The following is a 13834-nucleotide window of genomic DNA, read 5'->3' on the forward strand; positions in this document are numbered from 1 at the left end:
TTGGTTTTTGTATTCGTTCTATGAATGTGCTTTGTGTTATGACATTCATGTTTAAATTTTTACTTCGAATGTTAACAATAGCCTACAAAGTTGGCCTATGCAGAAAACCTGCATGATTTAGTCTGCAGAGTGAGTTTTACAGCAAAACAAGGTTTCGTAAATGATTTGCTGCTTTACACGACGAAACTGCTTGAAAATGTTGAAACAGAACAAGAAACTGTTTGAAAAGAAAAGAAAGAAAAATGTTGAAAGAGAATAATTTACACGATATCGTGACATTGCGGCCAAGAAAACTACACTGCAAGAGTAGCTAAAGTGTTTATTTCGGGGGCCTTAGCGCGAGTGTACCTTTTGACAAATGGCAGCTGAAAATGTCAGGCGGTAACAGCCGGCACGTTTTCTCAGACGGCGCCGTCGTTATTATTTTGATAGTGACTAACGTTTGTTAAGACAAACGAACATGTTGCACAATGATTGTTATCGCATTTCCGCTGCATTCGACTAAATTAAAAATTCTTTTCCAAGCTTTCTTAGAAATTATTTTAGTCCTGGCGCCTCAATCAATAACTTTTTGACCAACGACACGTCTAGAGCTATTGCCCGTATAAGGTTTAGGGCTTTGTAGACGGCTATAATGGTGATGCGGTCGGCTGCACAATAGAACTAAAATAGCAATGAAGGCAATTTGTTTATTTTTGTCACCGGGCCGGATGTGACGTCTACAAAAACAGAATGAGTTCTGCCAAAAAGCAAGCCTGGCACCACCTTAAAAAAACATGCAACCGAAAACCCACTGACGGTTTCGATCGGGCTGTAATTTGCAGGCCTAAATGCCTCTTGTGATCTACTCTAGACTCATAAAATGAGGTTAGCCGCGGAAAAATAGTTAACTTGAGGCGGTTGCTGTCAACAATTGCCACGCATTTGAGGACTATATGGGCAATGTAGCCTAATCGATAAATTTCAAATGGACAGCGTTAAAATATTCGAAGTGTGGCGGAAAAAACGCATGATTTTTACACCTGAAAAAGAAATTAAAATGAAATTGAAATGGCAGTTAACCTTAAGGATGCTATAGCCTACATTCTGTTTTTTGTTGTTGTAAGAATAGTTAGCAGTGACAAGAGTACTTCAGTTTACACGATTTGGCCACATTTAAATCAGGATAGAAAATATATTTACACAAAACAGATAGACAGAAAAAGGAAACAGATTTATTTTTTTAAGCTATTTTATAAAATGCTGTTTTGATAATTGCTTAAAATGTTATTATTTCACTAAACTTTTATAGCTTAGTCCTCAATATAAAGCGAGTTTAGTTTTACAAGGGGAAAGTCCCATAAACGAGAACTTCAGCAAAGAAAAGTCTTGAAAATCTTGATTTAACTCGCAACGTTGACGCGTCGTATGGTTGTGAACTTAATTTTTGCCTAATAAGTTGTGAAATAAACAGATTAACTTCTCGGTGAATGAAAACCAGTAAAAGATTAAAATGACGTTTTGTCCAACATAGCCTGGAGCCAATCTTCTGATAAACCGAAACATTGTATGAAAAAGATCACGTACAAAAACATTACAAAAGCATCTCCAAGAAAGACAGAAATAACCGATCACATCGTTAACTAGCTTGGAAATGGTGTTTAATTTAATTTAAGGAATTTGATGTTGTTTAAAGCATTTTTAATGTTGTTGTAGCCTATAAGCTTGGCTTGAGTGAAGGTAATTACGAAACACGGAAAACGTTTCTAGTTTTTTTCTGCTTTGACCGAAACAGATTTATATTCGCCTTTCTCCTTTAGTTCGTGACTGTTAGCAAGGGCAATGACCTCATGTATAAGACGCTAAAACTAATCTCCAGTAAAGTATGTAGGTGTGCTAGAAATGGAGTAGTAAACATTTCTCCGTCAGAAGTCTGCTTTAACCCTGCTTAAATGCAGTGGTGCGCTAATTTTCGTGTGATAAAGTGCACTGAAGCCTTATTTTTTTGTTTATTTATCATAGATCTACATTCAAGCAACTGCCTTTGCCTGCTTCGTTTATTGTAAATTAGTGTGAACATGTAAAACTTTGGTATGGACATTGATTAGATTCCTGTATGCCTGTGACACATTTTTTGCTACCATTTGTGTGTGCCTACATATTGGCATACTAGTTTAAAAAGATAATTAATACACTTTTAAAATCTATTTTTCATATGTAAAATATATTTTCAGGTTAACCTACTGGTATTGACTTAACTTATGAAATTGGAAGTAATGTCTAGAAAGGCAGGTGCTTATAAATCGCTTGACGATGTCGTAAATGCTTACAATCAACTCGAGGATGACGAAGGATGGACTTTACATGAATACATTGGAGGAGTCTGCATCGCTGTGCACAGTGAAACGTACGAAGATCCAGACGTCAAAATTCTTATAAAAGATGATCTTGAGTACAAAGTCGTCATCGAAGGGATGTGTATTGATGCGAGGGTTCCTTTGTTGCATCGAAACAATCTTCAAACAGTTCTTAACTTTGCACGAAAAACTCAAAAGAACATTTGCTCCGGGTTTGAAACGGTTCCGGATCCTCAATCGTTTGATGTTTATCATCGACGAGAGAACTCTAACATTTTTAAAGTCCCTCTTTCCGGTCCAAGATATAAATCTGTATACAGGTCGCCATCTTGTGGAGGCATTTCAGTGAAAGGTCAATGCGGTCGTTGCACAAAACTTTATCGAGATATCAGCAACGACCTGGAGGCAGTTCAGAGAAAAGAAAAAAATGGGATTTCCAAGGCAGAAAAGTTGGGTAGGTTGATCGAAGAAAACAACAAAATAAACTGCTCCAAATTTATTAGTTATGGCATGAATATTTTGCAACAAAATAAGCAATGAATTGTTACTTTTTTCACAAGAAACTTTGATGAAACTTCCGTCGTATATAAAGTGTGTTATTGTTTGTGTGTGTTTCAAAATGTGGCAAACAACAGGTTTTGTTTCACATGAATACTTCTTCGTCTGCTACAAATAGTCTGTCACTCATTTTTGCTTTGCCTTTTTTTCTTGTCCTAGTTTCAGGCCTGATGTCATTCGCTTCAGATTAGACATCTCCTTTTTTTTCTCTAAAGAAATTCAGATTATTACCGTCGGAAAAAAGCGTGATTTATTTCACTTTCTAGTTTGTAACGCAGAAACAACAACATCTTGTAATTTGTAACAATGGCTGTTGTATCGAAAAGAAAAACAGCAAGTGCAAAGAAATCTTCTCATGGACACAACCCTGTGAAGCAAAAGAAACAGGAAGTGACATCACCTAAATCAAGAAAGAAAATTAAAACAATTTCCGATGTTCCAAAATTAGATCAAGTATGTTGTTTATTACACTTCTGTGTGCAAATACTTTGTACGTTTTAAGGTTTTATAATTCTGAATTTTCCTAAATGCAGAAAATATTGTGTGCTAAATTTTTAAAGAATTTTAATAAACACTTCTGAAAAATATACAAATAAGAGAAAGTTTCAAAATATATTTAGTTGAGATAAACGTAGAATAAATCGAAGCGTTTATAAATTTTAGGTAGCACTGATGTCAAACATTAAATATTGTGTTGATTTAATTGTAAGCAAAAACATCAGTTTGTCACATTTTTATTTACCAAGTTTTAAGCATTTTTTAAAAATGCTGTAATGAAAAAAATGCACATTTCTAAGAATTATTTGCTGCTTTCCAGTAAATTAATTAAATTGAAAATGAAAGATTTCATATTATTCACAAATTGATAACCTTTTCAAAGCCATGTTCGTAGCTTCTTTTATCTAAACATTCAGGCTATTATGGTGTATGTTTGTGAAAATATACAGGTATAGCTTTATCATGTAAATCAACAGCAGCCTAGCCTTATCTTAAAACCATAAAATTTGCTTTAGGCACAAAGACAAAATAACATTCGACAGAAGCTTGTGATGGGGGTCATGTTTTACCTCACAGTCGGAATTGCCGTTTTGTACTGGCGTGGTACCACCCAATTGCCTGAGGTTAGTGGTAATGCCTTTACGCCAAATTAATGATTGACAGTGGTTGTAAATACGTTTACGCAAAGTTAATGTGCACAGAAATTAGTCATGCCTCATCCATTAAGCTGGCTGAACTGCTATAAAAGTAACTTTTAAGAGTCGTCGCATTGCAAAACTGCACCATTTTAAGCTTTTTTGATATTTGTTTTGATAATTAATTAATAATTCTAATGTAAATATGAAATACAGCTAGCACTGTTTTAATTATATGAACGTTGCAACATTAAACATACACTTACAAGTTAAAGCAATTATAAATATTGTACATTTGTGCTTGAGATTACATACACATGTGTAGAAAACTTTTCCAAACAGTGTTTATGTTGCAAATGGCAATACAGTTTTCATCCTTTCCTGATCTAATTACCAGTTGCTGACAAAATTAGAATGAGTTAATTGCCACCTTATGAAGTGCTTTTGCTTTTTTTTAAGCAGCTTGTAATTAATTTGCCAACTTTTGTGAAATTTCGCAAGCGTTGATTGTGACAAATGTAACATTAATCACTTGAGCACAATGCTGTAGCTTCCTGTTTAACTTCTCGGAGTAAAAATTAATTGTAGTGTTGTAATTGCAAAACATGACTTTAAGTTGTCACGGTAAAAATACTAGAAGTTATTAAATTAATAACCCATGCGTGGGTTATTTAATGTTATTAAAAATATTCAGAGTTAATAATTCTTTTAAAAAATCTGTTATGCCCTCAGATACCACAAGATTTACAAAGCAAAATGAGTCAAAGTTACGGACAAGATAACGAAAAGGTCAATCTGTCTCAAAAATACAACAATGATTCAAGCCAGGTGGGGTCAATGACCCAAAATGGGGTTTGTTTATCAAAACTGTTTATTGTTAGTTTGGAGCTGATTGTTATGACGTTGTGAAGAATTTGTAGAAAGGGCAAAAATTTATGCAGACATTTGCATATGATTCATCAGTGTTTTCAGGTTGCCTTTATTTTAAAAATATGTTGTTTTCTATCTTCAGAATACAGAGAATATTACAAATCAACCTGAGAATGAAAGCAATCGTCATATTGAAGGTGTTTTTTACATTCTTGCAAGATTGATACAATTTTTGGCCTGATCATAGTTGGTAGATTGGTAGCTGTTTATCATATTTCATGAACTGATCGCACGATAAACTATAAAGAAAGGTCTAGAAATTTACCAACTTCTACAATTTATTATTATATTTTTTCACGTTTATCACAAACTGATTTCTATTCTAGAAACAACAGAGGATGAAAACGCAATTCTCGATTTTATTCCGACCATTCAGAAAGATTTCAAATTTCTTCCATATCCAGCTGAACCAGGAAATCCTGCGCGGAAATGGAAAGAGATAAAGTACAAGAAACACAAAAACACAGCAAGTGTCAGGTGACGTGTTTACACATTGTAACATTGTTTTGTGCGTTATTGTGTCACTTTCGCTGCTGCATTTTTGATAAATTAAGCCAAATTAAGTGTTTTGAAACGGCTTGTGCCATTTCAGAGTTTACATTATGGACAATTTCCTGTCATCGCGTGAATGTGATGGCCTCATGAGAGCTCACGAAAATCACGTGAGAGAGCACAACAAGCAAGCGCCGATCATATGCTTCAGCGGACTAGTGACTATGAGACTCTATCTTAAACAGGCGAAAGTCAGTTGGGCTGACAAGGTGTCAGAAAGTGACTTTACACCAGGTTCGTTAATTCCTATGTTACTTTTTGTGCAGGGTTTTCTTTGTTTCTTGACTTGATTAAAAACTTATTTAAGCCGATTTTTTCTTCAACCTACATAGGTTGTGTTTATCAGCAAAGCTTCAGTTAATTAGCTTAGGCCTAATGAAAAGACTAACCACACACAAATATTTGCCTTGTTGTTGTAAACTTGCTGAATATTTATGACAGTTTTTGCACGAAATCCGGCACGAGCTAGAAAACATTTCATTCATTGCAGAGAACAACAAGCGCTTAGAAAATATTTTAGCCTGAAAGTTTTTTCACGCCGCCCACGCTAATCTCGCGAAGGCTTGATCCTATACGAATCACGTAGGCGACAGACACACTCAAAATAAATGCAAACTTTTCAAGATGAATCGTTCTCTCTCGCAGGCACGCGGTGTTTGAATCAATCCCTCTCCTCCCAGTTGAACGGTAGACTCGTTTGGAGCAGGAGCACGTCATTTTATCCTGGCGAGAGTAAATTCTCATCCCAGTACGAAGAGAGGGTCGGTCACTATGCTGGTCTCAAGCCCCAAAACGGGGGTAAATTCCAGGTGGGTAACTCTATCGTTTTGAATCTTTATCTTGAAATGACTTCACAGTTATGTCAAAAGCATGTCTTTGCTGTAAACCTGCCGCTGTTTTTCTATCGATTTGTCAACGTGTGTGTAGAGACTTTGCCACGAGCGCCAGGGCACTAAAAATTTTAACCACACCGCAACTCAGACAACCCATGGCGCCACTCCTGACCTATGTTTATCGATAAGACCAATCTAAATCTTCCCGATTTTTCTTGGGTATTTATTTCGTCATTGCTGACGTATGCCATTTTTCGTGCAGGTGACGTCATACGGACAAGGCGTAGGTTACAAATTGCACACAGACTGCAAGGAACACAACACCGACCGCCGTGACCGTTTTGCAACCATTCTTGTCTACTTGCAAGATGTGCAGAGCGGCGGAGAGACAGAATTTACAGGTAAAATTTACTTTTCTGTATTGTATCGTTTATTTTGCGCCCTTAACTGTGCGAAGTGGAAGTTATAATAATACCATTTTAGTTGTAGCACCATAAAAAGAACGTGCTCACGAACAATTAACGAGCAGGAAAAAGTTGCAAAGCCCAAGATCTGAAAACATGCAAGATAGCAATAATAAAAATTTTCTATGCGATGGTAGGTCAGCATATGGCCACTAAACCCACGAAATAATAGATATCCGAAGAAAACACACTGGATCCGAGAAACTTGCGGTCACTTTAGTTAGAAGCGATCGAATATGAACTCTTTATTTTTGGGAAGTCAAGGTCCAATTACTGTAAATATCACTGATAATGATGATCGGTAACTTTTTTTCTTGATGTACTCTCACATTTTCGACGATAAAATTTTTTCACAATTTAGTAATTTTCAATGACGTCTGTAGGACGTGTAATGTTCGGTTTGCCGGATTTCGTTTTGTCAAAGGTGTAAGTTGTTTAGATTAGCTTTTTTGAAGCCTATTAATGTACTTGCAAGAATAATTCATTCCCAGCGGCTGTATTATCCCGCCTATTAGATGGCAAGTGTGTCAATGGGTTTGAAACCTCTACACTTTATCTTCTATTTTAAGAAGTCGGTAATCACCTCATCTTGGCTTCAGGCTGTTCTGCGAAACTGATGGACTTGCACAGAAACAGAAAATGCTATTCCGTCGAGATATTTTAAGTTTGCCAGAATTAACCACAAATCAAAAATTCTCTGTTTCATGCGTTGCTTGAACACCCCGAGATTTAACTTTTTTCTAGAAACGTTCTTATTCTACCAAATGATTGCAACGATGACAAGAAATGCAAAAACCATCAATTTGTGCTGTAGTCGCGCCAATTGGTCACTTAATCAGTACAATACGAAGATATCTCCAGTTGTTGTCATTAATGCAACAATTTAGTGGATGAAAGTCATTCCAATCCTCCCTCCCCCCAAGTTATACTTCCGTATTCGTCCCCAAAATGACGAAATGAAGTCTAACATCGATCGCGTATTAGATCTGTTGATCGTTGTTTTGATAAATCGAACTTGAAATCTTGTTCATAATCTCCGGAAAATCGGTTCGTTACTAACGGCTCCACTTTAATGACGAAACTTTGTTACGTCTTTGATTACGTTGTAAGATTAATAGGACAAATATTTTAAGTGTATTAGAACAAACGTGAAGTAACGAAGAAGTCAATTGCTTCGTGCATTACGCGTATGTCGTCTTTGGATGGAAATTCCAAAATAATTTTGTTTTCGTCCGATTATCAGAGCTTTGATTGACAGGTGTTGAGTTATTGACGAAGTGTGTTAAGACGCGGATTATCATCGAGACAAGGAGAAATGCTTCCGTCACAATTGATATTGTCAAGTCATTGTCAAACGATAACACTGGTCTACAAAAACAAAACAATTTTTAGTTGCATGAACTTTGATGATTGATTTAGGATAAGTTTTGGTTGCTGAATCCAATTCTGAGCTCAGAATTGCTCTATCACGTCAGGTTTTTTCGCTGCGCATTTCCCCCAATTTCATAAATAGATCAAATTTTGACTTTCATTAGCGACGGTACGGTGAGCGTATAACAGCAACAGATCAAATATTGTTATTGAAATCACCTATGATGAAACCTCGGCTGGAAGTTTTGTTGTAGTACTGAATGACAGAGATTTCGGTTAACTTTAATCCAATGGTTCTCAATCTTTTTCAATCACGGACCTCTTTTCGAATTTCGAAAATATATGTGGACGCATTCATTTTTTTTTGGTAGTTCATTACTTAGTTACCATCTTTATCTTTATACATCTGCCCTGCAGACTTAATCAGCTTTATAAATGCTTTTTATGACAGCACCTTGCTCTTTAGTAAAACATAAACATTGTAAACGATAAACATAACATTGTTCGTACAAGGTAAAATAAAATTATGCGCTTTGGCAAATAACCCAAATGTGTGGTCATATAAGCTTGTTTTGAAACATTAAAAGACACAGGATGTCTGCTTATCCAAAGAACCAAACTGCTTATCGTGCTTATCATGCTTAATCTGCTTATCATGCTTAATGTGCTTATCGTGCTAATTCTGCTAACTTGAAACCAAACGAAAGACAGGGTGTAATTTTCGCAGTATACTTTCATTGACTTTATGGAGTCAGTTTGTGTTATTGAGCTGTAATTTTGGATTGTATTAAATACTATGTCAGCTGTCAAAAAGCGTACATGCGCCAATGACCCCAATATTTTTTGCTACATTTGTGGTTGCTTCACTGTCTCTTCTCAAAGACATGAAATTACCGATTTTGTGAAAAGGTCTTATTTCGCTTACTTTAAGGTGAAGTTAGGGGACCAAGATAAACGTTGGGCCCCTCATAAAGTATGCAGAAGTTGCGTGGAGAGTTTGAGATCTTGGTCTCAGGGCAAGGACAAACATCTGAAGTTTGGTATACCAATGATCTGGCGAGAACAAAAAAATCATCTCGATGATTGCTACTTTTGTCGTGTCAGTGTGAAAGGTTACAACAAGAGGAACAAGCACAAGCTGCAATATCCAAATCTTGCCTCTGCTTTGCGTCCTATTGCACACAGTGACGAAATACCTGTGCCTACCTTTACTCATCTGCCCGAAAGTAGTGAAGAAGAGCTTAGGTTATCCTCTGATTCTTCACAAACTGATAAAGAAGTTTCAGATTTAGATTTTCAACCCTTGAGCTCCTTTTCTGAGCAACCCTTATTGTTCAATCAGTCGGAACTGAACGATTTAATCCGTGATTTAAATCTTTCCAAACAGGCCTCAGAACTGCTAGCTTCACGGCTCCAGGAAAAAAACCTTCTCCAGCTTGGATGTTCTGTCACGTTTTATCGGAATCGAGAAAAGCTATTTCTGAACTATTTTTCTTCTAAAAGATCTTTGGTTTATTGCCATGATATTGAAGGTCTTCTTTTGCAATTAGGAATAGCCAAATATCAACCAGATGAGTGGAGACTGTTTATTGACAGCTCAAAACGAAGCCTGAAGTGCGTGTTACTTCACAATGGAAATAAATATGCATCGATTCCAGTAGGACATTCTGTGACACTCAAAGAGACGTATGAAAACATTAAGAATGTGCTGGAAACACTGAAGTACAGTGATCATGGCTGGAGATTATGTGTAGACATAAAAATGATGAACTTTCTGTTAGGACAGCAAGGTGGTTACACCAAATACCCTTGTTTTCTCTGCTACTGGGATAGCAGAGCCAAAGATGAGCATTGGATAAAAGATAAGTGGCCAGAAAGGAGCAGTTTAACACCTGGAAAAAAAATATCATTCATAACCCGTTAGTGGATACCAAGAAGATCATCCTGCCGCCACTTCACATCAAACTAGGCGCAATGAAACACTATGTTAAAGCCCTTGATCACAATGGAGATTGCTTTAAGTACATATGCCAAGCCTTCCCAAGTCTTAGTGAAGAAAAAAAAAAGGCTGGAGTTTTTAACGGCCCACAAATAAGGCAGTTGCTCAGAGATCCAAATTTTGCAGCATCAATGAACACATTAGAAGCAAGGGCATGGAATGCTTTTTCTTTAGTTGTTAGTAACTTCTTTGGCAACAGAAAGGCAGAGAACTATCGAGACCTCGTAAAAGAAATGTTGTCCAGCATGCAAGAGATGAAATGCAATATGAGCATAAAGCTCCATTTTCTGAAAAATCATTTAGATTACTTTCCTGAAAACCTTGGGGACGTCAGTGAAGAACAAGGTGAGCGCTTCCACCAAGATATTAGAGTTATGGAAGAGCGCTACCAGGGCCGATGGGATTGCCACATGATGGCAGATTACTGCTGGAATTTGAAGAGAGAAATTTACACTACTACCCACAAACGAAAGCCATTAAAACGAAAATTTTCGAGTTCTTAAAGATTGTGGCATTACATTGAATGTTCAACGGTCAATTTCTAGTGATGTTTTTTAACTGAACACGAGGCTTTGTGTTCGTGTTTTGCATGATTAAACGTTCCAGCAGTTCTGATTAAAACAACCTCTACATTTCAAGGCGGTCTCTGATTTGCAGTATTATTTTATAATGAACATATATAAATTATATATTATCTCAAAAACGTGATGTGATAGAAACAAAATAACGCCAGATTCGGATTCAGCGCTCCCAAATTAGGTAAAAAAGACCCAAACACAATCTGCAACAAAAATCGTGTTGACCAGTGTAATAGTTGATTGGTTGTAACCGCTCACGTAAATTGACTTCTTTCTAACAACCCAACGCGAACAACAGAACACTCAAGCACTGTGACGAACGAACCATGGGTTTTAATAAAAACGAAACAATTTTGTTTAAATTTTATTCAATAAAACAACGTTAAGCGGAAACCAATTTAAAATTCATTCCATTTCGATCGAACTAAAATTGGAAAACCCTTTTTTCTTTTTATTCACAAGTTAACTTAACTTCTATTAACTAGTTAACGTAAATTTTGTTAACAAGTTAACTTAACTTCTATTAACTAGTTAACGTAAATTTTGTTAACAAGTTAACTTAACTTCTATTAATTTCTTGCAGAACTCGACATCAAAGTTAAACCAAAGAAAGGGCGCGCTCTCGTGTGGAATAATATGGACGCAAATGGCAATTGTGATCTGACGTCATATCACCAAGCTGCTACGGTCCAAAAGGGAAAGAAATATATTTTACAACGATGGTGAGTTGTCTGAGGTTGGTTGCATTTTGGCTTTGAAATAGAAATTCTTGATTCACAAGTTCGTGAACTCGCAATAATTTTGATTTTTTTTTGGTAACAAGTTTGAAATTAGAAGCAACGATTTTTTAATTACTGTTTTTCCTAAATTTCGCATTTTCACGAAAAAATCATTCGAAAATTATTTGATTTTTATCCCTCAGGTACTACTACGAAAATTTTCCCACGCTTGGGAAGCGAACGTGGGAACCAGAAATACCGACAAGAACATTCGGATTGACGCCCAGGGTTATGTGCGACAGATTTGACTCCGGAAGTTGTAGATGGTACGATGAATGGAATCACGACCATTTGACTAACTATCGAGTACCTGGCAATTAGTGCTTCTTTCAAGAAGACAATGTGGAACAAGTTAAACTCGGTGAAAATTTTGTCAACTTTTGGTTGGTTTTTTCTTAGAATGAAGTTATAGATTTTTTTGAAACTTTTTTTGACTCTAATTGTCATTTCTAATCGGTGTTTTTGTGTTGTTGTTTTTTTTTTAATTTTCTGAATTAAAACATAATATGTGCAAAACCGAATGCAAGCTGTATCTGTCATTTTGTTTTTAAAGATTTCATTGTAATTGTCCTGTTTCATGTGTGTTTTGTACTATTTTCTATTTCTTGATTGACAACGTTTCAATTACGGAAGCAGCTTAATTCGAAAGAACAATTTTTTGAGCTTATTTGCCTTTTTATTGATTTTACCGTAGTAAAAATTCTCGATTTCTTGTAATTACAAAATAATTTGGTAATTTGTCCTACATCACTGTGAATCATCTTATCTTTTTTATTGTACACATTAGTTTCAGGTTGACGTATTTAGCCTACAACTGCACATAATTAAAGACACTTCCACCCATTGCGCATAAACGCCATATAATTTTACCATAATGTTTATCTTTTTAACTTTCAGTGTTGTGTTTTGATTGGTGTATTGTACAATTACTTCAAAGGTGTGTTGTTTAGCGGAATTCAAAGAAGAAATTTAAAATTGAGGTTGTTTCATTTCTAATTGTGCAATAAAAGTTTCGACATTCCAATTGTAAATTTCAAAGCATCATTCAACGCCATTGTGTTCAATAATCATTGCATCCGCACTTACAAGCATTACACTTAGATTAATTTTCTAATCACTGAAGGAAGAATTGATAAGAGATGTCTTGTTGATTACATTAACGTTAGACAAGCAGTGGTTTTTCCAACAAACGTTAACGCAGTCTGAGTTTAGTTTACATTGTTGAGTCTGGTTGTTATTCATTAAGAACAGACATTAGTCACTGCTAGTGTTGTGTGAGAAACGCGGAGGAAATGAGAAATGCATATTAAATGAAAAACCTACTCTATATAAGCAGATCGGATTATGTTGCTTAAGACTTGCCAAAACAAGTTATTTTTAGATGAAACAACTTTTATTGTTTAGATCTACAAGGACCAGAAAGTAACTACTTTTATGGTCTGTTCCAGCGATTTAAATCCAGCAAAACAAATGCGGTTAATATCTTAAGTCAAGCGGATAGATCATGACAAATATCGTAAAATTTCTGGGATGTGTTTGCGTCATATTAAATCGCTAAAATTAGCTTTTGAAAAAATATCCTCCTAGTCTTAATCGACTTATGTACGGAAAGTGGGTTCATGCGTAATTTTTCGCTCTAAATATTTACATTATGATGAAGCAACACCTTCCTAGTTCGATTTATTTTCCGATGTCGGATGTGTTTCAGCGATAATCAGATAAGAATTTCAAGGAAACGGGCATTCTAAAATGCAAAGCAGCTTGCAGTGATTCACGTCATTTGTTGCTCATTCGAAACCAGGAATTATCATGAAACAAACACACCATTATGATAAGACGCCACTAGCATTGGTGGGTTATAGGCAGGGTTGCCATCAGTCTCAACTCAAAAATAAGGACGACTAGAAAACGAACGAGGAATACCACCTTAAACAGTTTACAACAAGAGAAAGCAACCAATGTTCCTAAAAAAAAAAAAAAAAAAACAAGACACTATCTGCATGTTCATAATTTTGGTATCTCTTTGGTACAAAATGGTATCGTAAGGTGACAAAATGCCCAAAATAAGGACAAAAGTGCCCACCTTCGCCCTAAAAATAAGGACGAAAGTGAAAATAAGGACATTTCTTAGAAATAAGGACAAACATATTTTCTAAGACACGGACCTTTAAAATAAGGACAAATCTTATAAATAAGGACGGTATGGCAACCCTGGTTATAGGTTACGTTACGTTATGCTCATAACGACAATAAGCACTCATTCAACACGTAAATGATCTAAGTGCAAAACCGAATCACTTG

The 13834-nt window shown here is 35.9% G+C and overlaps 1 protein-coding gene across 1 annotated transcript; it reads left to right on the plus strand.

Moving 5' to 3' along the window:
* Positions 1–3199: 3199 nt before the first annotated feature.
* Positions 3200–12557, plus strand: LOC143451757 (uncharacterized). The gene is made up of 10 exons (XM_076952483.1): positions 3200–3347; positions 3908–4015; positions 4760–4855; positions 5040–5094; positions 5284–5434; positions 5550–5743; positions 6155–6318; positions 6605–6743; positions 11338–11476; positions 11677–12557. Exons 1-10 carry the CDS (start codon positions 3201–3203, stop codon positions 11852–11854), a joined length of 1371 nt encoding a protein of 456 aa, XP_076808598.1. The 5' UTR covers position 3200; the 3' UTR covers positions 11855–12557.
* Positions 12558–13834: the final 1277 nt, after the last annotated feature.

Source organism: Clavelina lepadiformis, chromosome 4 (assembly GCF_947623445.1).
Source record: "Clavelina lepadiformis chromosome 4, kaClaLepa1.1, whole genome shotgun sequence".
NCBI classification, from domain to species: Eukaryota; Metazoa; Chordata; class Ascidiacea; order Aplousobranchia; family Clavelinidae; genus Clavelina; species Clavelina lepadiformis.

Excerpts from the sequence above, each read along its gene's own strand:
- LOC143451757 (XM_076952483.1), top strand. The coding sequence starts at position 3,201 with ATGGCTGTTGTATCGAAAAGAAAAACAGCAAGTGCAAAGAAATCTTCT. Across the intron at positions 3,348-3,907 it reads ATGTTCCAAAATTAGATCAA|GCACAAAGACAAAATAACAT; the intron begins GTATGTTGTTTA and ends AATTTGCTTTAG. Across the intron at positions 6,319-6,604 it reads AAAACGGGGGTAAATTCCAG|GTGACGTCATACGGACAAGG; the intron begins GTGGGTAACTCT and ends TTTTTCGTGCAG.